Source organism: Lissotriton helveticus, chromosome 5_1 (assembly GCF_964261635.1).
Source record: "Lissotriton helveticus chromosome 5_1, aLisHel1.1, whole genome shotgun sequence".
Taxonomy (NCBI): domain Eukaryota; kingdom Metazoa; phylum Chordata; class Amphibia; order Caudata; family Salamandridae; genus Lissotriton; species Lissotriton helveticus.
Window position 1 is genome coordinate 572321243 of NC_136065.1, and position 24178 is coordinate 572345420.

At 47.0% G+C, this 24178-nt stretch overlaps 1 protein-coding gene across 1 annotated transcript in view; it reads right to left on the bottom strand.

Annotated features, from left to right (window-relative positions):
* The window catches only part of PCGF5 (polycomb group ring finger 5), a 198401-nt gene that overhangs the window by 62737 nt on the left and 111486 nt on the right, over nt 1-24178 (bottom strand). The window contains exon 8 of the mRNA XM_078642917.1: nt 22990-23079. Coding sequence (XP_078499043.1) covers nt 22990-23079 — 90 coding nt within the window. The remainder of the gene's footprint in view (nt 1-22989; nt 23080-24178) is intronic.

Here is a 24178-nt window from a genome sequence, read left to right on the forward strand (position 1 = left end):
AGTACTCTGCTTAATTCAGAGACTCTGTCCATCACCACCCCTTGTTGTAAATTATTTTGTCCACCCTAAGCGTGGAAGGGTATACTCAGATGTGAGTCCTTGCTCATTGCACCATCAGGATTCAAGCAAGCCGGGCGAAGACGCCTGAAATGGCAGAAACCGGTCCCCGGAAGCTTGTTTCCTTCCCAGTGTAAGAATTGGCTTTTGTAGTCTGGTCTGCCCTGTTCCCATGATGCACTGGGCCAGGGACAGACTAATTTGCATACAGCCAGGTTCTGAAACTGGGATGGTGCAATGAGCTAAAAAACGGTGTTGGATCTAGCCCTGATCTCTTGACTGGGTTAGAGTACTCTGCTTAATTCAGAGACTCTGTCCATCACCACCCCTTGTTGTAAACCCATGTGTAACGTCAGGGTACAGGACCAGGCGGTTGCAGCCCTCATCGACACAGGAGCCAGCATCAACCTCATGGCAGCCAGTGTCTACAGGAGTCTACTAAATCCCCCGGCGCTCCGCCCCACCAGGGTACAGGTCTACGCCTAAGGCACCAAGTATCCGCTCAAACTGTGCGGAGTATTCCAGGTCGATCTCTCTCACAAAACCGCCCACCAGCAAGCTAAAGTGTACGTCTCCCAAGAAGGATCTGGGTTCCTGGTAGGCTGCAAGACTGCACAAGACCTCAACTTGATTCACTTTGCATTCACCGTACATGCCAATGACCTGGACCACCTGCTACAAGGGTTTGAGAATCTGTTCGAAGGAATCGGATGCCTGAGAGGCCCCGGAATCCATCTGCACATCAACAGGTCCATCGCCCCAATTGCCCTCCTCCACCGGAGGATTGCCTTCCATCTTCGCCCCAAAGTAGAAGCAGAGCTGCGCCCTCTGGAGAAAGCCGGAATCATCGAACGGGTGCGCGCCACTTGACCCCCGACGGTGGACGACATCATCGTAGAATTGTCCGGCTCAAAATGGTTTTCAAAAATGGACCTCCGCTCTGGATACCACCAGATTCCACTCCATCCGGACTCTCGCCCCATCACGTCATTCTCCACCCATGCAGGGCTCTGGCGCTACACTCGCCTCAATTTCTGAATCTCCAGTGCCGCCGAGGTCTTCCGAAACATAGTCAAGAATGTCCTCAAAGGGCTACTGGATGGTGTCCTCAACATCAGCAACGACATTCTTGTGCATGCACCCACTATGGAAGAGCACATACAACGCCTCCAAGCTGTGTTCACCCGTCTTCGAGACAGCGGACTCACCCTCCAGCGCAAAAAATGTAAGTTTTCCTGAGGAGAGACATCAGTTGTTTTGGGTACCGCTTCTCTGACAAAGACATTGGCCCGGACCCGGACAAAGTAAACGACATCCAGACTGCTCCCGCCCCGACGTCGGTGTCCAGAGTCCGCATCTTCCTTGGCATTGTCACGTATTGCGGACGCCTTATCAAAAATCTATCAGACCTGACTGGTCCCCTGCGAGACCTCACCAAGACCATCAGCCCCTGGGTGTGGGAAGCCGAGCAGGAAGAGGCATTCCAGAGAACAAAAGCTGCCCAATCAGCCGACACAACTCTGGTGTACTTTGACCCCAGACATGAGTCCCAGTTGGTGGTAGATGCCAGTCCCACTGGTCTAGGAGCAGTTCTGGCCCAGCAGACCTGTGGAGAGTGGGCGCCTGTTGCCTATGCCAGCAGGACCCTCACGCCCACAGAACAACGCTACTCTCAAATTGAGCAGGAAGCCATTGCAATCTTGTGGGGCTGTTGTCATTTCTACATTTATCTGTATGGACATCCGTTTGTGGTGGTGACTGACCACAAACCCCTCATTCCCCTGGGTATTAGAACTTCAAGAGTTTCAATTCACTGAGGAATACCGACCAGGCACCCACAACCCTGCCAACTTCCCGTCCAGGCACGCCCGACCAGTCACAGAGCCAGAAGCGGCAGAAGCAAAAGCCACTGAGGAATACGTGCGGATGATCATCGAACAGTCCAGGCCCCTCCCAATCTCGCTGGAAGAGGTGATACAGGCAACAAAAGAAGACGACTGCCTCCAGATCGCCATCTGAGCACTCTCCTCAGGGGACTGGAAGACGCTCCAAAACCCGACACAGTTTCGCACTACAGAAGCACAGTCCACATTGAAAGCCCTATACCAGATGCGCCACGAACTGTCAGTATCCACCGATGGCTGCCTTCTGGGAGGCCCTCGCCTTGTCCTACCTGGACGCCTAACTCACCAAGCCGCCCTCCTCGCACATGGCGCACACCAAGGAATTGTCATGGTTGCAATTGCAGAGCGCAACCCCACACCGCTGCACAAGCATCATGCAGAGAACAGCTCAATACCAGGTACGGACTACATGTCTAAGAAAACCTGGAGTCCCACTATGACAAGCCGGCCACGCCCATAAATTCATGTAAGCAACCAGGAAGGGCGTCGGATATTCTCCTACCTACACCGTGTTCCTGGGTTGCGATTTCTTTGTTCCTGTTTGCCATAGTATTCTGACCATTGTTTGCTGCCTGATCGTTTTGGGTCCTCCGTTGGAAGAGCGGCAAGTAAGCGCTCGTGCGGAGGACGATTCAGAGGCATTCTTGTTTCCTGCTTCTTCGTTGTTTGTCTTCCGTTGGAAGAGCGGCTTGATTCAGCGCTCGTGCGGAGGACGATTTAAAATACTTGTCGGCTTAGTGTAAGTCAATTTTGAGCACTGTCGGATTCGTTCAAGCTTGTGTCCTCCGTTGGATGAGTCACTAATGTGCTCGTGCGGAGGACGTATATTTACAGTCAGTGTCTCGGCTAAATTGTCCTCCGTTGGATGAGCAGCCTTGTGGGCGCTTATGCGGAGGACGTTAGTATTATCGGACGGCATTTTCGGCCGCCTATTGTTTGCGTGGTCCTCGGTTGGCGAACTCTGGGCTCACAGTTCATGCAGAGGACGGTTTGTTAATGCAGGGGCATAGAATACATCTTTGCATATCCATGCTCTCCGGTGACGTTTATTGGCAACAAAACCCCAGCTCTACTTCCAGGTACTCAGCTTGCGGTTCTTACGTTATTGTATAATACTTATTGCTTATGGATATGGATTTTGACTATCATAAAGATTGTGAATTACCTTCCGTGGATGCTACCTTTCCCTGAGGATTATTCTATGCAAGACTATTACCATCAGGGTATGTATCTTGAACTGCTTGGTATTATACAGTTTCAGGGAAGATAACAGTAGATGGGTTGTGGTTCATTGTCGAATCTTCATTCTGTCTTCTACAGTGTTACGTCCCTACCCAGTGCATCCAGAGGGTACAACAATCCAGCCAATTAGGACATTTATATATGCCGTATTCTTTTGTGTTACAGGTATGATCTTAGGGTAGTATAGCTATAGGCCTACTGTTAGGGGGTACCACTAGTGTATTAATCTATGTGCTTTGTCATTCCAGATCTCCCTCCTCACTGTTCCCTTCCTTTCCCTCCCTCACTTGATCCTCCTAGTGACCTGCGTCATAATGGCATACAGGCTATGGTAGATCAGGAGGTGGAACTCTTTATTGCATCAATCGATTCTGAGGACTTGCATCGTAACAGAATATCCGACCCACGGTATCTAGTCCTCCCGGTTGGTTGGTGTAATAAATTGCCACTCTAGAGGATGTGTTGGCGGCTCTGGCCACGCTGCAAGTAGAATTAACTACCTCAAGACAGGAAACGGCCGATCTTAGGGCTAGGTTGGTTGGGTTACAAAGGAACCCCTGCAACCTGGGAACAGCGACGACGCCTGCAGGTGCCATTGTAGTTGAACTACCCGTCTCCATCCCTTTTGCCACCTCTGAAAGGTATCATGGGGATTCTAGCACAGTACAGGTGTTTTTAACACAAGTATTGTTACACTTTTCGTGTAAACCAAAGTCTTTTCCGACCAATCAGGCGAAAGTAGCCTTCCTCATTTCATACCTTGCAGGGAACGCTGCTCAATGGGCAGTTCCTTTGGTGAATAGGAACGACCCTTTGTTACACGACTGGGAATCCTTTCGTGAGGAATTCGTTAAAGTGTTTGATAGAAGGGCTGATTCCTACACTGCTGATAAAGAGTTGCTAGAGTTGAGGCAAGGCAGCAAGGACTTGTTGGTATATTTAAATACGTTTCGACGTCTGGTAGTAGAAACAAAATGGCCTGAAGCCAAGCAAGCGGCTTTGTTTCATCAGGGTTTATGGGACGAACTAAAAGATGTTATTGCCCAGATTGATCCCCAGCCAGCTACTTGTGAGGATTTGATAAACCTGGTATTACGCCTGGATCACCGAATGAACGAGCGAAGAGGTGACAACAAGAAGGATAAAAACATGCCTATCTATGAATCAGAGTGTTCCGCATCGCATCAAACCGCTAAGACTGAGCCTATGGATATTGGGACAGTAAGGGCGTCATTGACCAGTCAGGAGAAGGAGACACGCCGCAAAAAGGACTCTGTCTGTATTGTGGCAAGAGAGGGCACTTTGTAAGGGAATGCCCGGTAAAACCAAGATTCAACCAGTTTCGTTCTGGCAAGACGACCGCGGCAGCTGTAGACAAGTTGTCGGAAAACTAGATGACTCCAGGAATCAGGAAGGGGATACTTGGAGTCCAGCAAACATCCCTTCTTTATGTTATCAAGGCCTTGTAGAACCACGTCACTTGTATGTCGAGGTTAGTCTGCTGATACAGGATGAATGGATTATAATGGATGCAATGGTAGACTCCGGTGCTACCGGTTTTTTCATGGATTGGGACGGGGCCAAGATAATAGGTATCGGTTTGATCCCTAAAGACGTTCCAGAGGAGGTCTACGCAGTTGATGGGAGAAGACTGGTGACCGGGCCTATAGGGTACCACACGGCAGACACCATCATGCTTTATGGTTCCCTTCACCAGGAGACGATCTCTTTCAACATCATCAAGGAACCTCAGTATGGGATCATCCTGGGGTTACTTTGGTTGCAGAAGCACAACCCCGACATCAATTGGGTCACGAAGACGGTCATAATGAACTCACAGTACTGCAAGGAGCATTGCGGTAGGGACATTGTGAATCCTGCCCGAGCGTTGGCCTGTGGGCTGCGGATTGCCACTGCAGCCGAAAAGACTGTGCAATTGCCTGCTGTATATCTAAAATACGAGGGGGTGTTTGACAAAGTGCAGGCGGAAGTGCTTCCTCCTCATCGGCAGTACGATTGCCAAATCGATCTTGTGCCGGGTGCGGTGGTTCCCATCGGTAGGCTGTACGCCTTAACAGAACCAGAAAACCACCACCTGAGAGTATATCTGGACAAACTTCTTGAACTAGGATTCATCCGTCCGTCTAAATCAACCGCCGCTACACCGCTTTTTTTTATACCAAAAGCTAACGGAGAACTCAGGGCTTGTGTGGACTTCCACGCCCTGAACGCAGTCACCGCAAAGAATCGGTAACCCTTACCGCTCATTAGTGTTCTGTTGGAACAAGTCAAGAACGCCAGGATTTATACAAAGCTCGATCTCAAGGGGGCCTATCATCTGGTAAGAATGAGATGCGGGGACGAATGGAAGACGGCATTCAAGACCAGATACGGCCTGTTCGAGTATCTGGTCATGCCGTTCGTGCTCTGCAATGCCCCTGCTGCCTTTCAATTCTTTCTCAACGACGTACTTCGGGAGATATTGGACCTTTACGTCGTTGTGTACATAGACGACATCCTTATCTATTCTGCATCTGAAGAGGAGCATGTCCATCATGTAACATCAGTACTACGGATTCTTCAGGAACATCATTTGTTTTGTAAACTAAGCAAATGTGACTTTCATGTGACCACGGTAGAGTTCCTGGGTGTCATGTTAAGCCCTTCCGGTCAAGAGATGGCTGGACGCAAAATCCAGGCAGTCCAAGAATGGCCCCTCCCAAGAACGTCAGGGATATGCAGTGCTTTCTTGGATTTGCCAATTTCTATAGGCGCTTCATAGCGCAGTTCTCCAAACTGGTGATGCCCATCACACGCTTACTGAAAAAGTCACAGGTGTTCGATTGGAATACGGACGCACAAGATGCGTTTAATACCTTGAAAGAGGCTTTTGTGACTGCTCCCATATTGGCTCACCCGGATCCTGAGAGACCTTACATTGTGGAAGCGGATGGTTCGGAGGCGGCTCTGGGTGCGGTTTTTCGCAAAGACATTCCTCCAGGGGCAGATGCATCCAGTGGCATTCTTTTCCAGAAAACTTAACGAAGCTGAGCAAAACTATCACATAGCTGAGAAGGAACTATTGGCGATTAAGGAAGCCTTCACTGAATGGAGACATTTTCTGATGGGTGCCAGGCATGTGGTGACGGTATATACGGACCATAGGAACCTGCAGTTCATGACTGCAGCGAAACATCTTACCCCCCCGTCAACTCCGTTGGATGCTTTTCTTTTCTGGATTCCATTTTGTGATCACTTATCGTCCTGGGGTGAAAAACCGGAAGGCGGATGCCTTATCTCGACAGATGTCCGTTACAGCTAAAGTTCTTTCGCCATCCAGTTCCATCATCGACCCCACCAGGGTTGTTGGAGTGATTCAGCCCGGAGCCTTCCTTCGGAGAGCACCTTTGCTTGGAGGTCATGGTTGCGGAGTCAAAGGGAATGGCTGGTGAAGGATGGGTTCCCTCTACGCAACCATCGCTTGTTGGTGCCCACGTTGAGATTACGGAAACAGGCATTCTCATGGTGCCATGAGTCGCCCAGCACTGGCCATTTCGGAGTTGAAAAGACTCCTGAATTGATCAGTAAGGCAGTTTTGGTGGCCTTCCCTTCGGAAGGATGTGAAGGTTTGGGTCTCAGAATGTGTAACATACGCTGCAATGAAGACGGACCATCGTAAGCCACAGGGGTTGCTGTGTCCTCTTCCTACCCCTTCCAGACCATGGGAAAATATTTCTTTGGATTTTGTTGTCGGTCTGCCGCGGGACCAAGGGCAGACTGCAATCTTGGTAGTGGTGGACTATCTCACCAAGATGGGACATTTCATTGCATGCAGGCAGGCCAACTGGCGACACTACTGATGATACATGTGGCGAGACTGCATGGACTACCCAGCGTCATCATGTCAGACAGGGGTTCCCAATTTACCGCACAGTTCTGGAAGACATGGTGTTCGTCTTTGTATCTTACCTCAGCATTGTCTACCAGTTTCCACCCCCAAACGGACGGTCAGACCGAATGTCTTAACCAGACACTGAAGCAATATCTGCGTTGCTACGTGGATAACAGTAAGGAGGAATGGGTGGACTGTCTGTGGGTGGCCGAGATAGCCTACAACAATGCAACACATGGATCCACCAGGGTATCTCCATTTTACAGCAACTATGGCCATCATCCTAGGTTCCTTCCTTTTCTCCATCCCATTAGTGATGATAACATTCCTGAAGTGGCGAACAGGGTGGAACGTATCAGGGATACCCTGAAGGAAGCACGTGAACGCTTGTCAATGGCCAAGATGGTGTATAAGGCTTCGGCGGACAAGCACAGGAGACCTGGTCCTTTGTATCGTGTGGGTGACTCGGTCTGGCTGTCTACGAGAAATGTGAAGTTCCGGAAGCATAGTATGTTCCATCCCAAATACATTGGTCCTTATCTGATTGAGAAACGTATCAGCCCTGTTACTATGCGGCTCACACTGCCCTCACTCATGCGCATACACCCTGTGTTTCATGTTTCCTTGCTTAAGCCCTCCGGTTCTTCAGCAAGAAGGTTACCCCCGCCACTTTTGGTGAATGAGGAGCTGGAGTATGAGGTGGCGGGTATCCGGGACTCCAAATGGCGGGGTCGCCGTCTGTGGTACCTGGTTGCCTGGAAGGGGTATGGGGCCGAGGAGAACTCTTGGGAACCTGCTTCGGGGATACACAAACCCAGATTGGTGGCCTCGTTTCACAGGAGGTGTCCTCGGAAACCGGGGCCTTTGCTGCGCTCTCCTTGAAGGAGGATGTACTGTCATGGTTGCAATTGCAGAGAGCAACCCCACACCGCTGCACAAGCATCATGCAGAGTACAGCTCAATACCAGGTACGGACTACATGTCCCAGAAAACCTGGAGTCCTACTATGACGAGTCGGCCATGCCCATAAATTCATGTAAGCAACCAGAAAGGGCGTCGTATATTCTCCTACCTACTCCGTGTTCCTATTATGCTATAGTATTCTGACCATTGTTTGCTGCCTGATCGTTTTGGGTCCTCCGTTGGAAGAGCGGCAAGTAAGCGCTCGTGCGGAGGACAATTCAGAGGCATTCTTGTTTCCTGCTTCTTCGTTGTTTGTCCTCCGTTGGAAGAGCGGCTTGATTCAGCGCTCGTACGGAGGACGATTTAAAATACTTGACGGCTTAGTGTAAGTCGATTTTGAGCACTGTCGGATTCGTTCAAGCTCGTGTCCTCCGTTGGATGAGTCACTAATGTGCTTGTGCGGAGGACGTATATTTACAGTCAGTGGCTCGGCTAAATTGTCCTCCGTTGGATGAGCAGCTTTGTAGGCGCTTATGCGGAGGACGGCATTTTCGGCCGGCTATTGTTTGCGTGGTCCTCTGTTGGCGAACTCTGGGCTCAGAGTTCTTGCAGAGGACGGTTTGTTAATGCAAGGGCATAGAATACATCTTTGCATATCCATGCTCTCCGGTGACGTTTATTGGCAACAGAACCCCAGCTCTACTTCCAGGTACTCCGCTTGCGGTTCTTACATTATTGTATAATTCTTATTGCTTATGGATATGGATTTTGACTATCGTAAACATTGTGAATTACCTTCCGTGGATGCTACCTTTCCCTGAGGATTATTCTATGCAAGACTATTACCATCAGGGTATGTATCTTGAACTGCTTGGTATTATACAGTTTCAGGGAAGATAACAGTAGATGGGTTGTGGTTCATTGTCGAATCTTCATTCTGTCTTCTACAGTGTTACGTCCCTACCCAATGCATCCAGAGGGTACAACAATCCAGCCAATTAGGACATTTATATATGCTGTATTCTTTTGTGTTACAGGTATGATCTTAGGGTAGTATAGCCATAGGCCTACTGTTAGGGGGTACCACTAGTGTATTAATCTATGTGCTTTGTCATTCCAGATCTCCCTCCTCGCTGTTCCCTTCCTTTCCCTCCCTCACTTGATCCTCCTAGTGACCTGCGTCATAATGGCATACAGGCTATGGTAGATCAGGAGGTGGAACCCTTTATTGCATCAATCAATTCTGAGGACTTGCATCGTAACAGGAATCGTGAAATCAAAGAACTGCCTCAGGAGCAAAGTCTGGTTCCCGGGCCTAGATCAACAAGTCGAGTCAATCATCCAGCCCTGTCCGGTGTGTCTAGCGACCAGCCTTCCCAGCCGACCACACCAGTAATCACAGAAGCCGGTCCCACCTTCCCATGGGAAAGAGCCAGCGCGGATTTCGGCAGCCTCCCTGGAGGGAAGTACATGCTAGTTATCGTAGATGACTTTTCACAGTACCCAGAGGTTGAGATCATCTCCTCCACAGCAGCTGGAGACGTCATCCCCAAACTCGAAAAAGTCATGGCAACCCACGGCCTGATTGGGGAACTCCGAACGGATAACGGCTCACCTTTCACCAGCACAGAACTCTCAGAGTATCTCTCGTCCCACCGAATCAAGCATCGCCGGGTAACCCCCAGGTGGCCCCAGGCAAACGGAGAAGTGGAGCGACTAATGTGGACACTAAATAAAACAATCCAAATAGCTCTCGCCGACGGCCACATCCTTGAACAAGCCCTGTACCAGTTCCTTCGGGAATATCGCCTCAAACCTCACTGCATCACCGGAATCTCCCCATGCTGCCTCTGTTTTGGTAGGACGGTGACCGACACCATCCCCCACCATCCCGTGTGGACAGAGTCCCCAAATCCTGCGAATCAATCACTGGCAATGCGGACAAAGACCAACCAAGATGCATCCCGGAGGAGACATGCTGAGGACAGTCCCATCGCTGTTGGCAACCGAGTACTCGTGCAAGACCGCCACCCAGGTGAAAAGTTCAGGATGCCGTTTGAGCTGGACCCATGGACTGTGACGGAAGTCAAAGGTACAATGGTAACAGCCTCCCGAAGCAATGAAAAGGTAACCCGGAATGTGTCATTCTTCAAGAGGATCCCCGCCGACGAGTTTGCGGAGTTCCCGATGCCCGACGAACCTAGCACCACCGAGCTGGGCAGTCCACATGAGCCAAAAGGAGACAGTGACCGTTTCTCGGCTGTCAGTGGAGAAGATGGCCGAACCACTCTGGCTACAGAGGAATTCCAAAGCCAAGCTCGCCAAAGCAGCAAGCCAGCGCCGGAGGCTGAGAACTCAAATGATGTGCCACTGACCCCTCCAGCCAGAACTATCCAGAGTCGGTACAACCTGCGGCCCCATCCTCCACCTTCCCAGAAGTACCCTGACTTTGTAGCCCGCTGTCTATCCCTGTAAGTCGGAGCCAGAAGAACCCCGGCAAACCAAGTATGACTGTTGCATGAGTATCTTATCTGTCAGAAACTGATGCTTACTGTTTTTTGGTTGAAATATTTATCCAGTTTTGATTGTTTGTTCTTTGGGCAAAGGAGGAATGTATTGTTGCCTTGAAGTGGATTAGCCCAACTCGCAACTGTGGTGAAGGGTTGGTCCCCGCAGACCACGACAATGCCACCACATTAGGCTGGCCCAGCGTACGCTCGGCCAGCACGCACTGAATTTAATAAAGAGCCCAGGGACCTGGGTGTGGTTCAGTTGGTATCTGGCCACAGACATTACGCCATGTGTGTCTGTTATTTACTAGGCCCTAATCAGGGAACACGACAAATGAGTGTCGGAATGGCCGAGGTCTTCAATTAGGGTTATTTGGTTGTGCAGAGCACCAGTGAGCACAGTAGGCAGATTCCACACCATGTCTAACAGTGTGACTAAGAGAACATGATGGCTCACAGTGACTGACTCGGGATGTGCATGCCACTACTCAAACACAGCGCTAGTCAAACAGTTCCAGGATCAAGTTGTGGCCATAATGTTAATGCAGATATCTAAAAATGCAGGTGGAAGAATGTACTTTTAACACTGCCTGCCGTTAGAGATGATGTGCTGTAACTAAATATTTTCTGTAGCAGACACCAGACTGAGTTTGTTTCTGTTTTGTGGACAGCACACATGCCCTAGCACTTCTGTGTTAAAATGTGACCCTGTCAAATCTGGCCTTAACCACATGGAGGAATTACACTTTTTGTGTTCATTTTATATTGAATCATATTGGACTTTTTAATTATCCTTTGCCCTCTGAAACCTGGGTAGGACACTACTGATTCAGGCGGCCTTTACTGCATGCTAATTCCTAGCTTTTACTGTCATTTTTTGTCCATTAATTGTTGTTGTTTCTGTTATCATTTGCTGTTATCTCAATTACTCTGTTAATGTTTTCTCTTGTTATGTTGATCGAACTTTCTTTTCTTCACTCCTTACTAGTTCTTTTTTCTCTGTAGATCTTAATTTCAATACATGGACCTATTTTGGGATAATTTATGTTCCTCATATTTTCTATCCTATCTTTCCATGTGCGAATTCTTGTTCCTCTTTCTGGGCTCATTAAGTTCCAACTACAGGAGCCTTCCCTTTCCAAGTTGATACCCATCTCTGCGAAGATTCCTAGATTCCGCCATCCTGAAGCACACCATTGAATTTGCCTTCAATTACACATGTTAATGGGTCTGAATGCCCAAATTGCTTTCTGGAAGCGAGGACATGGCAAGAGCTGACCTCGGCATTCCTTAATCAATTTATTCAGACCTTTTCTAGATTCTTAGCAGCCTTCTCGGGTCCTTACCTCCTTGCCAGTCATGGCATTTTCACAGCCATTTGAACAAGGTTATAGAGAATCCAGCCCTGAACAGATATTCAAACGTATTTACCAGTCTGGGTTCCATTACTTTTAGGTCGAGCTTGGGCAGCGTATGCGCTGCTCTGCGATGCATGCTGTATTGGAGTATGCACTTGAAACCCCACCCACTCTCCGCCCATATTTGTCATTGGCTTGTGTCGTTGTCCATCGTAAATGCTGGCTTCTTATTGGTAAACAGGCTCGTTAGTCCCTCCTTAGTACGGCCTTGTCTTCATTTGTAACTTTCCATGAGACACCCCCTTTTACATGTGTTGTTTTTTTTAATTACAGCCTCCGAGCACTATTTCATTTAATGGTTTTCTCCTGCTCACTCCCAACAGCTTAATGTTATTTATTATAATTAGAGGGGCACGCCACTCTGATAGTGCTTTACTTGCTGTGCCAAATGCGTCTGGATGGTTGTTTTTTAAAACTATTTATTGAATTCTTTTTTTATTTAAATGCCCCATGCCACACTCGCACTTTAATGTCAGCTGAGCCCCTTTCCTTAAACGAGCAGTCTAAGGAAAGGGGCGTGGCTGCCATTAAAGTGAAAGAGCGCCATGGGGCATTTGTAAATGTAATTTTTATGTTTTACGTGTCCTGCAGTGTAAAGCCTCCAAAGTCGTTCTTTGCTGTGGCAGAGACACTCCCATTGGAAAGCACCGAGTTACATTCTAACATCCTATAATGCTTAACATCAGTTTGGGAGAAACAAGAAAAGTGATTCAAGGAATCATTTTAATAGTAATTTAAAATTAAACATAATGGTCAAGTTGAATATGAGTTTACTACTTTGAAAATGGCACTTTCAAAAAGCTGAGCAAACACAAGGTGATGATGGCTGGAGCGCTGAACTTTTCAGACACCCACCCCCAGTCACAGACCTGGGTTGAATCCATCATTGTTCTTTAGCTCACTTCGCCACCCCATTTCTGACCCAGCCATGTACAAACCAGTCTTGACCTTGTTCCTCATGGGAACAGTACAGCCCGAACTACCAAGACAAGTCCTCCCTGAACCGGAAACAAGCATCCTCGAACTGGTTTCGGGGTAACACCCCTAATCTGTTCCCATGGGGAACAGGGTCAAGGCTGATTTGCATGTGGCTGGATCCAAACTGGAATGGCACGGCAAGCAAAAGAACAAAGCATTAAACCCAGATCTGTGACTGGGGGTGAATGTTTGCCAATGTTCCCCATTCAGCCCATCATGTTTTTATGTTATACTTTTAGAAAGCTGTCATTTTCCTGCCTATGTCAAATGTGCCTTTCTGCCAGTGGTCACTGTCACCCAGGAGCTGAACGGCTCCTTGATTATGTGTATGTAGCTTCCAGAGCTGAGACAAAGGAAAGAGAGGGATTGACCTTTCTGTGACTGGATGCCCATTTCGGCTGTGCCCAGGAAGAACAATAGTTACTTACCTGTAATCTGTGGTTCTCCAGTATTGGTGTCTTTCATAGATTCACATGCCTGAATCATTCCCCGTCGTCGGAGTAGGAGTCCCACGGTACATAAAAAAGCAGTAATATGCCATTTGTACATAGCAATAACAGTTATACTAAACCAGAAAGTAAAGTAGCCCTAGCTACCATGGAAAAACTTCCACATTAGTGACTATCCAAGTCATTATGTTTAGACCAAACTGCAGCCAATCAGGCCACAGCTCCCACCAGAATACTCTCCCCAGAGACCCAGGCTGTCAGATTTTGTAGCACCGGAGTGTACCTGAGTATAAATATATAACTAACAGTCTGGGTGAGACTCTGAGGGGAGGTGGGTGGGTGCATGTGAATCTATGAAAGACACCAATACTGGAGAACCACAGATTACAGGTAAGTAACTATTGTTCTTCTCCAGTATTAGGGGTGTCTTTCATAGATTCACATGCCTGAATCCGAGTAGTAAGCAGTAATACAATATATCGCTCTTAGACGCTAAGGAGACAGTTGTCATGTATGAACATAAGTAATGCAATAACATATTAAAGCGTCAAAAGAGCAAAAAGGAGGTGGGAGAGATCATCAGAGGCTCACCTTATTGAAAAAGATTACGCAGGACTGCTCTCCCCACTGAGGCATCGGTATCACTTGAAGAATCCAGACAGTAATGCCTCGTGAATGTGTGCCTGCTGGACCATGTTGCAGCTCTGCAGATCTGCAGGAGAGGCACACCAGCAAACAAAGCAGTTGAAGATGAGACTGCTCTCGTAGAATGCGCTCTGGGTAAGGTCTGTAAGGGTTAAACTGCTTGTTGATGGCAGAGCCCTATCGTAGAAGAGACCCACCTGGCGATAGTCTGTTTAGTCACTGCACAGCCTTGTCTCGGTCTGCCATACGCTACGAAGAGCTCATCCGTCTTTCTGATGGCAGCTGTCCTTGAAAGATAAAACTTAAGGCATCTCTTAATGTCTAATGTGTGTAAAGTCCGCTCAGCTGGTGACTGCGGACTCGGAAAGAATGTCTTAAGTATCACTGGCTCATTTAAATGAAAATCCGATGGCACCTTGGGCATGTACTTTGGGTTGGTGCGTAGTATCACAGAGTCATTCGTGAATTGCAAGAAAGGTGGCTTAGACGTGAACGCTTGCATGTCACTCACCCTTCTGGCTGATGTTAACGCCAGCAGTAATGCAACCTTCCAAGTGATGAACTTGAGATCAACTTTATGGATTGGCTCAAAGGGATGGCGCATGAGCTGAGCTAGTACCATATTCAAGTGCCAGGATGGGGGTGGCCGACGTATTGGAGGAAACATAGGAAATAAACCTCTAAAGAATTGCTGGATTATTCTTGAGGAATATAGAGAATTCGTACCATCCTGACGGTATCGGGATATAGCCGCTAAAAACACTTTAAGTGTTGAGTGCGCCAAACCTGATTTAGCCAACTGTAGAAAGAAAGGTAAGATCTTTTCCGGTTCCGCATTCATGGGATGTAAATTCATAGTTTGGCACCAAACACAAAAGCGCTTCCATTTAAGTTTGTAAGCTTTGTTCGTTGAAGGTGCTCTAGCATTGGCTAGAACTTCTTGACAGTCATGCGGAATATTCAAGTGTGCAAACTCATGGTGTTGAGGAGCCAAGCCGATAATTTCAGAGAATGAGGGTCCGGATGATATACCCTGCCTTCTTGAATTGTCAGAAGATTTGGAATTTGAGGCAGTTGGACCGGTTCGCGTTCTGATAGAAGAAGAAGCTGTGTGAACCAATATTGTCGTGGCCACCGTGGAGCGATCAGAATTATTCGACACGGTTGTCTCCTCATCTTCTTGATGACTTTGGGAATTAATGGAATTGGCGGGAAGGCGTAGGCAAATATCCGCTCCCAATTCATTGACAGAGCATCCCCGCAAGATTCTCTGTGGGGAATCCAGCTCGCAAAGTGTGTACATTTCTTGGTCTGATATGTTGCGAAAAGATCCAGATCGGGGTGACCCCATCTCTGGAAGATCCGATCCAGCGCTGGCTGATGCAGTTCCCACTTGTGAGTGCTGCTCTTGGACCTGCTCAGGGAATCTGCCAGCACATTGGCTACTCCTGGAACATGCACTGCTGACAAGTTGATGTCGTGAGTCAGAGCCCAATTCCAGATCTCTTGAGCCTGCTGGGACAACCGAGCTGATCTTGTGCCCCCCTGCTTGTTCAGGTAATGCATGCTCGTTGTGTTGCCTGTTCGAATCAACACTGTCGAGCCTTCCAGTATCGCCTGAAAAGATTGCATGGCGAGGTAAATGGCCCGTAATTCCAATAGATTGATGTGCCATTTCTTTTGTTGTCTGTCCCATTTGCCACTGATCGTCATCCCTTGAAGGTGAGCGCCCCAACCTTCTAGCGAGGCATCCGTGGTTACGATGAATCTGGGGACTTCTGCGAGGAAAGCACAACCCACGTGCAGGCTGTGTTTCTGACTCCACCACAGTATTGCATTCTTCATTCGAGGTGTTAAGGTGATGATATCCTCGAAGGAACCTGATACCTGCACCCATTGGTGACTGAGTTCCTCTTGTAAGGGTCTCATCCTCAGACGGCAATTTGGAGTGAGAGAGATGCACGATGAGATCATCCCTAGGAAAGATTTGAATTTTCGAACAGAAATGCACTCTTTTCTGAGGAGTGTAGTCGCCATTTTTTGGATCTTCTCCTGTCTTTCGCTTGAAATGAAGACCTGAGCGAGTTTGGAATCCAGCGTTGCTCCTAGGAAAGACTTCCTTTGTGATGGTATCAGATCTGATTTCTCGAAATTCACTGAGAAACCCAGGCTTTGAAGCAGGCAAAGGCATTTCTGGACATGTCTGCTTGTTGTGGCGTAGGAATTGGCCTTGATAAGGCAATCGTCCAGATATGGGTATATCTGAATACCCTGTAATCGTAAGTGGGCCGCTACAGGTGCCAACATCTTTGTGAATACCCTTGGGGCTGAGCGTAGTCCAAAGGGAAGCACCTTGAATTGGAAATCCCTGCCAGCCACTCTGAACCTTAGGAACTTCCTGTGTCTGGGGAAAATGGGTACGTGGAAGTAAGCATCCTGAAGGTCGAGTGTTGCCAAGTGGTCCCCTTCTGCCAAAAACTGGAGGATCTCTTGGAGTGTTAACATTCTGAACGTTAATTTTTTGATGTATTTGTTGAGGGCACGCAAATCGAGGATGGGGCGCCATTCCCCCGATTTTTTGCGTATCAAGAAAAAACGAGAGTAAAAACCTTTTCCTCTCTGATGTTGAGGTACTCTCTCGATTGCCCCTTTTTGAATCATTGTATTGATTTGGATGAACAGCTCTTTGAGATGTGCTGGGGGTGGTCCTTTTGGGGGTGAATGTGGAGGGGTTTTTACAAATTCTAATATGTGGCCCCTGGAAACCACATCCAGCACCCATTTGTCGGTGGTAATGTTTGACCATTTTGAGCAATGTAGGGATATTCTTCCTCCAATTCGTTTCTGGCTGGGACAAAGTGGTGGCAGGAAGCGATTCTCACTTTTTGTTAGTGTTGTCTCTACCCCGATATGTTGTTTTCCCTCGGGCTGTGAATATTTATTTCTTCTCTGGCCATAAGGTTGTTGCTTATATGGCTGGTACCTCTGGGTATTTTGGTTGTTCGTATATGAACGCTGTTGGTAATATCCTCCTCTATTTGTGAAGTTCCCTCTTCCTCTAGCACCGCGAAAGGAAGACTTCCGATACTGCAGAGTACCCAATGATCGTGCAGTTTCTGTATCCTTCTTGATGGCCTGCAAAGCCTCATCCACATGCGAGCCGAATAGGTACTCGCCATCATAAGCCATGTTTAATACCTTGGCTTGCACCACCTGCCTAAAGGATGTAGATTTCAACCATCCCTCTCTTCTAAGGACAGCAGCTCCTGCCAACTGTCTGAAACCTGTAGCTGCTACGTCCACTGCAGCATCAATGATCTCCGACGAAGCACACTCCCCTTCCTGCAGAATTTTTATGGCTTCGGTCCGGTCTGGTTCAGGCAGTTTCTGAATGTATGGCGATATGTCTGACCACATTTGTCTATCATACCTGCCGAGAATTGCAAGCGAATTAGCAGCCCTAACTGTGGTAGCTGCAATAGTCGATACCTTTTTTCCAATAGTATCGAGTCGTCTTCCGTCTCTGTCCGTAGGAGTGGAGATCTGAGATGACGGATTCTTTGCTCTTTTTTGAGCTGCTTGCAAAATGACTGACTCCGTCTTGGCCTGTCCGAGGAGGCAAGCAGGTGAAGAAGCTGGTGCCCTGTACTTCTTATCCACTCGCGGTAAAACCGCAGGTAAAGAATTTGGCGTGGCCATGATCTTTAGACCTTCTTTCCAAATAAAGTCTATAATAGGAATAGACCAACTTTGCCTCTGAGACAAACTCTTAAAGTCGTACAGGAAACAATCGTCCTGTTTAGTCTCCATGGTAATGAGAAATCTCTTAGTTGCTTTGTCCATAATCCTATGGAAATTCGCAATATCCACCGGTGGTGATTCAGCCTTTGGTTGTTCATCCGGAGAAGGTGTGTCAGCTTGATAATCTTCATACTCCGACGAGTCAGTTTTATCTAATTCACCTTCTTCCTGAGCCTCCTCATCAGTATTCTCATCCTCCGTTTGGTTGTTGGTCATCGGTATTGATGGGGTATGCGCCGTGTCTTCTGCCATAGCAGGCATTGGATTTGGGGTCACTCGAGGCTGTGGAGAAGAGATTTGTGATTCGCCAGACTCTGAAGGCGGAAAACGGCGATAGTAATCGCTCAACATGTACTGTAAATTTTGGAAAAGTTCCATAGGCATCTGCATCCCTGGTGTTGGTGCAGTGTCCAACCTGGGCGGTTGTGTCACTTGCTCCTCTTCTTCCTGATCTTTTACTAGTATAAGCAAGTCAGATGGACTCTTGGCTGCTTGGAATAAATCGTCACCAGAGTCCTCTTCTTCAGAATCCAAGAGCCTGTCTGGCATCGTCAGTGGCGACATAGATGCAGACTGGGATGGACGCTTTTGCAATAGAGCCGCAGTGGTGGCTGGAGATGGCAGCAGTATCACATTGCTTTTTGCTGACCAGACCTGGAGATCTGTGCAAGATGACAGCTTTGGTGTTGCTGGATTCTCTTGAGCCACTGGAAAGTCTGTGTCTTGCGGCTTAGACTTCGTTGTCAGCGATGCACTCTTCGACGATAATTGCTCCGTCGACGACTGTGGCTGTTTAGTCTTCGTCGACACGTTGGATTTCGTCGTCGATGACGGAATCGTCGACGAGACCATTTTCTTCGTCGACGGGGCCGTCGACGGAACTATATTCTTCGTGGACGAGACCGTCGACGACGACTTCGTCGACGGGGGCTTCCTCGTCGACGGGGTCGTCGACGGGGTCTTCCTCGTCGACGATGGGATCGTCGACGGCTGCTTCGTCGACGGTGTCGTCGTCGACGGTAAGGTCTTCTTCGTCGGCGGTAGGACTGTCATCGACGGCAAGCTTCTCGTCGACGGAGGCTCGTCGACGGGAGGTGTAACTTTCTTCGTCGACGAGATGGGACGAATCTGGACATGAACAAAAGTTGGAGAGGACGCTGAGGACATCACCAAAGAGGGTTTTGGTGAGGAAAAAGTCATAGTAGAAGTCACTGCAGTGGCTGTCTGACAGGAAACCGGCAGAGAAGTCGCTGCCTTGGTTACAGGCCTCTGAGGTGACAATAAAGAAACAGTCTTTTTAGATTCTGGTGGCCTCACAGATTTCTCAGAGGATTTCTTTGTTTTTGAGGTAGAAGGCTCAACAGCGTCCTGAGTGAGCTGGGCCTGCCCCGCCACCTTAGCCTTAGGAGAAGTCACCTTATCCTCAGCTATCCTTTTTCTAGACCCCATAGAAGACACTGAGGCCAAACTTCCTACCTCTGAGAGGGGGACATCCTTGTCTTTAATCCGCTGAATCCATAGCAGCAAGCGACCCTCTCTGTCCCTGAGGGTCTTTGAAGGAAAAGTGCGACAAATCTTGCACTCCTTAGCCTGATGATCAGGGTACAAGCAGTAGATGCAGAGAGTATGCGGATCCTCCTTGAACAGCCGTGCCTTTCCGCAGGATTCACAGGCCCTGAACAGGGACTTTGATTTAGACATGTTTGAAAGTGATAACTGTCAAAAGTAGAGAAAAAACTGAGCAGAGCTCAGAGAGACTCCCTATCACACGACGTGCGGTAAAAAATCTGACAGCCTGCGTCTCTGGGGAGAGTATTCTGGTGGGAGCTGTGGCCTGATTGGCTGCAGTTTGGTCTAAACATAATGACTTGGATAGTCACTAATGTGGAAGTTTTTCCATGGTAGCTAGGGCTACTTTACTTCCTGGTTTAGTATAACTGTTATTTGCTATGTACAAATGGCATATTACTGCTTTTTTATGTACCGTGGGACTCCTACTCCGACGACGGGGAATGATTCAGGCATGTGAATCTATGAAAGCCACCCCTAATACTGGAGAACTTAATTAACTTTAAAGGATGCCTACTCTGTCACAGGCAGATGTGGCTCACACCTGGACCTACCCCCTCTATTGCCCTGCCAGCCAGTCCATCACCAATCTCAGTTGGCCAAGGGTTAGATGGCTGACCTGCTACTAAGCTACAAGGGACACAAAAGCTGCAGGAAGCCCACTTTCCTGAAGAGCCCATCTGTTCAATTCCAACTGGACAGTCCCTGGATCCTGCTAGGGGCTTCTGATGGAGTGAGCCGTGCCTCCCAAGTGCTGTTCCTGAGGTCCTGGAACCTTTGGCTGGTGTAAGAGTGTAGTCTTCCTGCCCAAACTGCAATAGCTGGGGCTTAGAAACATTTTGTCAATGTTTCCTTTGAAGAACCAGCAGGAGACCAGGACTGCCATCGAGCTGAAGCATAGAATCAATGATCCGATCCAACTTGGTTGTTTGTTTTGCTGAAGGAGATTGTAATTAAAGAAAACTTTTCAAGTTTGTACAAAGAGGGCTTCATGGAGAGCAACGCAGAGCCGAAGCCAATCGACGTCGGGACCTTCCTAGGTACAGACACCGGACTTCGTCCATTTAGATTTCCCACCTTTGTCGACGACCGCACATTGGCCCTGCACTTCAGCAACTTGACACTGTTGAACCTCGACTCGTATCCAGCTTGCAAACTGTACAACTGACGACTCGCCGAAGACCACCTTTTTTCCAGAAACATTTACAAACCCGAAGGCAACTCTTCGACTGGGCCCAATCGGGTCTTCATATCAGACCAGCGCTCTATCGCAGTTGACCATAAACCATACCTTTGTCCTGGTCTAGCAAGAAGAGTTGCCAGCAGTTGGCGCTTTGCACCTTTTGGTGCTATTTCAATTTGAAAAAAAAAAAAAATCATATCTACAGTTTGCCTTATTGGATTTTTTTCATTTTGGAGTCATTTCGTTCTCTAAAATATTCTCTATTTTATAAGTTTGAGAGGGATTTTTATTGTGTTGCATTATCTGTTTTGGTACTTCTAAAAGCTTTACACACTGTCTTAATAAAGCTTGTCTACTCTGTACTACAGCTACCCATGGTTGAGCTCAGGCTAAAATTATTGAAACCTTTACTGGACCTAACAAGGGTAGTGACAACATTACTTTTAGCAGACTACCAGTCTCTCCAACTAATAATTCACTTTCTCTCACAATTTTGTACATTAAATGCTTAAACAGAATATTAGTTTCTATTGTCTTAGAATAGGGATCACTGTTCCTTTTGAGTACTTGACAACCCAAGGTCCTTTTTGATTTCAAGGTATACCCTGGTTAGTTAACACAACACTAGCACTACTGAGTGCACTCCTTTCAAAGTGGTACCAGACTGATTACCACATGGCTGCCCCTCTCTTTCATAGCATCACAATGAAGCACTTAACAAGTGATTGAATGCACTTCAAAGAATAAATCCGAGTAGCTTACAATACCATGTTGCAAACATTCCCATCACAACTCCAGTTTTTTAAGTTTACACCTCAAAGAGCAAGAGTATCTAGATATGGTCATTCAAGAAAAATCAATTCCCTTTGTGAAACGCCACATTAAGGGTAATCAATCCACCCACACAGGGCGCCTGGGTGAAAAGAGGAATTTTAACTATGGTAAAATATGTCCTTGTACAGATACACATGCAGAATTTTTATCAGACCCAGGCCAAACAGCATCTTCTAAGACACAATAGGGCTTTTTGTGCTGGGTATCAACACCCAGCTACCCCAGAAAAGTACTTATGAAACTCAGTATCAGTGGAATCCACAAAACATACATGCCTTAAAACAACAGAAATACAGGTTTGACGAAGCCAATGTGGCAAGCAAACGCTCCAGAACACAAAAGCAATAGAAAATAACATGAATTCGAAGAACTAATAGTTGGGGAAAAACATGACTGGTGAGCAGAGACATCGATTTTGGGCCTTCAGAAAAGGATTGGGGCTCTGGAACTGGTAGTGCTGGTGTTGGGGTAGGGGGTCTGAAAATACTCAGCATTTTAATTCTTTAAAGAGATAGTTTTTCTGGTCCTCTACCACACTAAGATAAATGTGGCCATTAGTAGTAGTCCACCTTCATTTAGGGATCCATCCATCCAGCATGTGGGCTATAGGCAAACATAAGACCACACTTTGCACCAAGAGATGTCTAGGAAACACTCATTTCAGTGGAACAAACCTCACAAGCTTGGGACCTAACAAATGTGCTCAGGATCACAAACTACAGAGGTACATAGGTTGCTAAATAGTTGTGAGAATATTGGAAATCTTATCATTTTTATGTCGGTTTTCATTTTACTGATGACAAAGTGGAGTATGTAAGGAAAGCTTATTAAAGGATTAACTGGCAGATGCATCAAAGTTATGTTTTGCGAGTCCTTAATAGCGAATTTTAAGGAATCGCTATTAAAGACTCGCAAAACGGGATGCATGTAAGAATCGCAATGTTATTAGCGATTCCTATAGATTCCTTATTTGCGATTCGGTAATAGCTAATCGCTTTAGGCCCATAGGAATGAATGGGAAAGCCATTCCTTATTAGCGATTAACTATTACCGAATCGCTCATGTTCCGCTATTTCAAGGGTGCCAGGGTGTCCAAAGGACACCCTGTTACACCCCTGAAATGGACCTGTGCACAAATGTTACACACACACATGCCCTAAGGGCATGTGTGTGCGCAACATGTAACTTTGAAAAATGCACAAAAGTGCATTTTTCTAAGTCTTAGCAAATTACCACGAAGTTCAACTTCATGGTAATTTGCTCCCCCTATTAGCGAATTCGCTATTTTTTAGGGTTTCATGCATTGCATTTAAGGAATCTCATTTTGGGATTCCTTAAATGCAAGAGCAATTTAAGGAATCGCTATTTAGAGATTCCTTAAATTGCGATTTCTGCATTTGGGATGATGCATCCCAAATGCAAATGAGAATCTGCCCGTTTGCTCCCGGTATTTTCTTTGATGCATCTGCCTGTAAGAAATCCAAATGGAAATCTAGCCAGGTTATATACATTAAGACCTACTGCAATGTATCTACTCCATACAAAACTGGCCGTATACCTCTATCAAAAAATTTGGAAACATTGCAAATTAAATATTTACTTACAGTTTCTCCTCTAAGGCGCCATCTTGTCATGTAGATGAATTCCATTGTGTGATCCTTCCCCATGATTTCACCATTACAAAGTACATCCAACTACAAGATAGGAGCAAAAAGAATTTGGCTGATTAAAATATATTTTTGATTTTAGCTTAATGTAAATAATTTCTGTACGCAAAACCACACAGAATGACCAAAGTGTAAGGCCGCTGCAAAAAAAAAAGCCAGAAAGCATGTTGAAACGCTACCCTGGACTGGTGAATTTCAAAATTGCATTGCCTTAACTCTATATAAAAGACTACAGCTTCTAGCTTCCTGGATGCATAAATTGAACTCCTTTGAAGGTGTGGGGGGTCACAGGTACAACATTTTCATTCTGGAACTTCTAATTACAATTACTGTGGAAAATTAGGTGGGAGCTAAGGTACATACTGGGCTGGGTATGCAATGTCAACATGTTTGCTATATTTCTCATTCATGTCATTTGTTCCAGATGTTCTCGTGCTCCTGATGCATGGGGATAATGAGGAACCATGAATAATTCTAGCAAATCGCCTCCACAAAAGAAAGGGGCAAAGTGGGACAAGCTTTATCTGAACTATTTAGCCATCTTCGTTCTCTTAGGATACTATTAGCTGTAATATACAGACCAAAGTATGAAGGCAATGTGTAAAAATTAAAATCACCAACCAGCTTGTTCAGTTATGCCATACCTACCACTTTGGCTTTGGCCCTTTAAGATCCGTGGCTTTCTTATTTTTGATAACAGTTTGCCAAGTACCCTTTCCCTCAGGGACCACTGAAACTGAAATTCTGGTGCTTTCTAGAGAAACCTTTGGTGGGGCATGAGATTTAGGAGAACATTCATTGGTTTCCTCATCCCATAGTTTGAAGGAGGAAGCCTCACTCAACACCTCCCTCCTTTGCACAGGCCTTGATAGTGCACTGCAAAATGGTTTTGGAGGGCAGTAGCTCCAACCTGCATGGTGACCACTGGTATCTCAGTTTAACTTATGTCCAATGTCGTAGGGAAAAAGGGAATTTTTTGTGCGGTTATTGGAATGACAACACTCTTTTTGTGTCCAGACGGTAGAGTTTCTCCACCTCTTTGGAGGGATGAGGCGGAGCAAAGAAGGGAGGCAGAGTGATGTTCTGGCCTACATAGAAAGAAAGGAGTCCCATCCTTCGGAAGGAA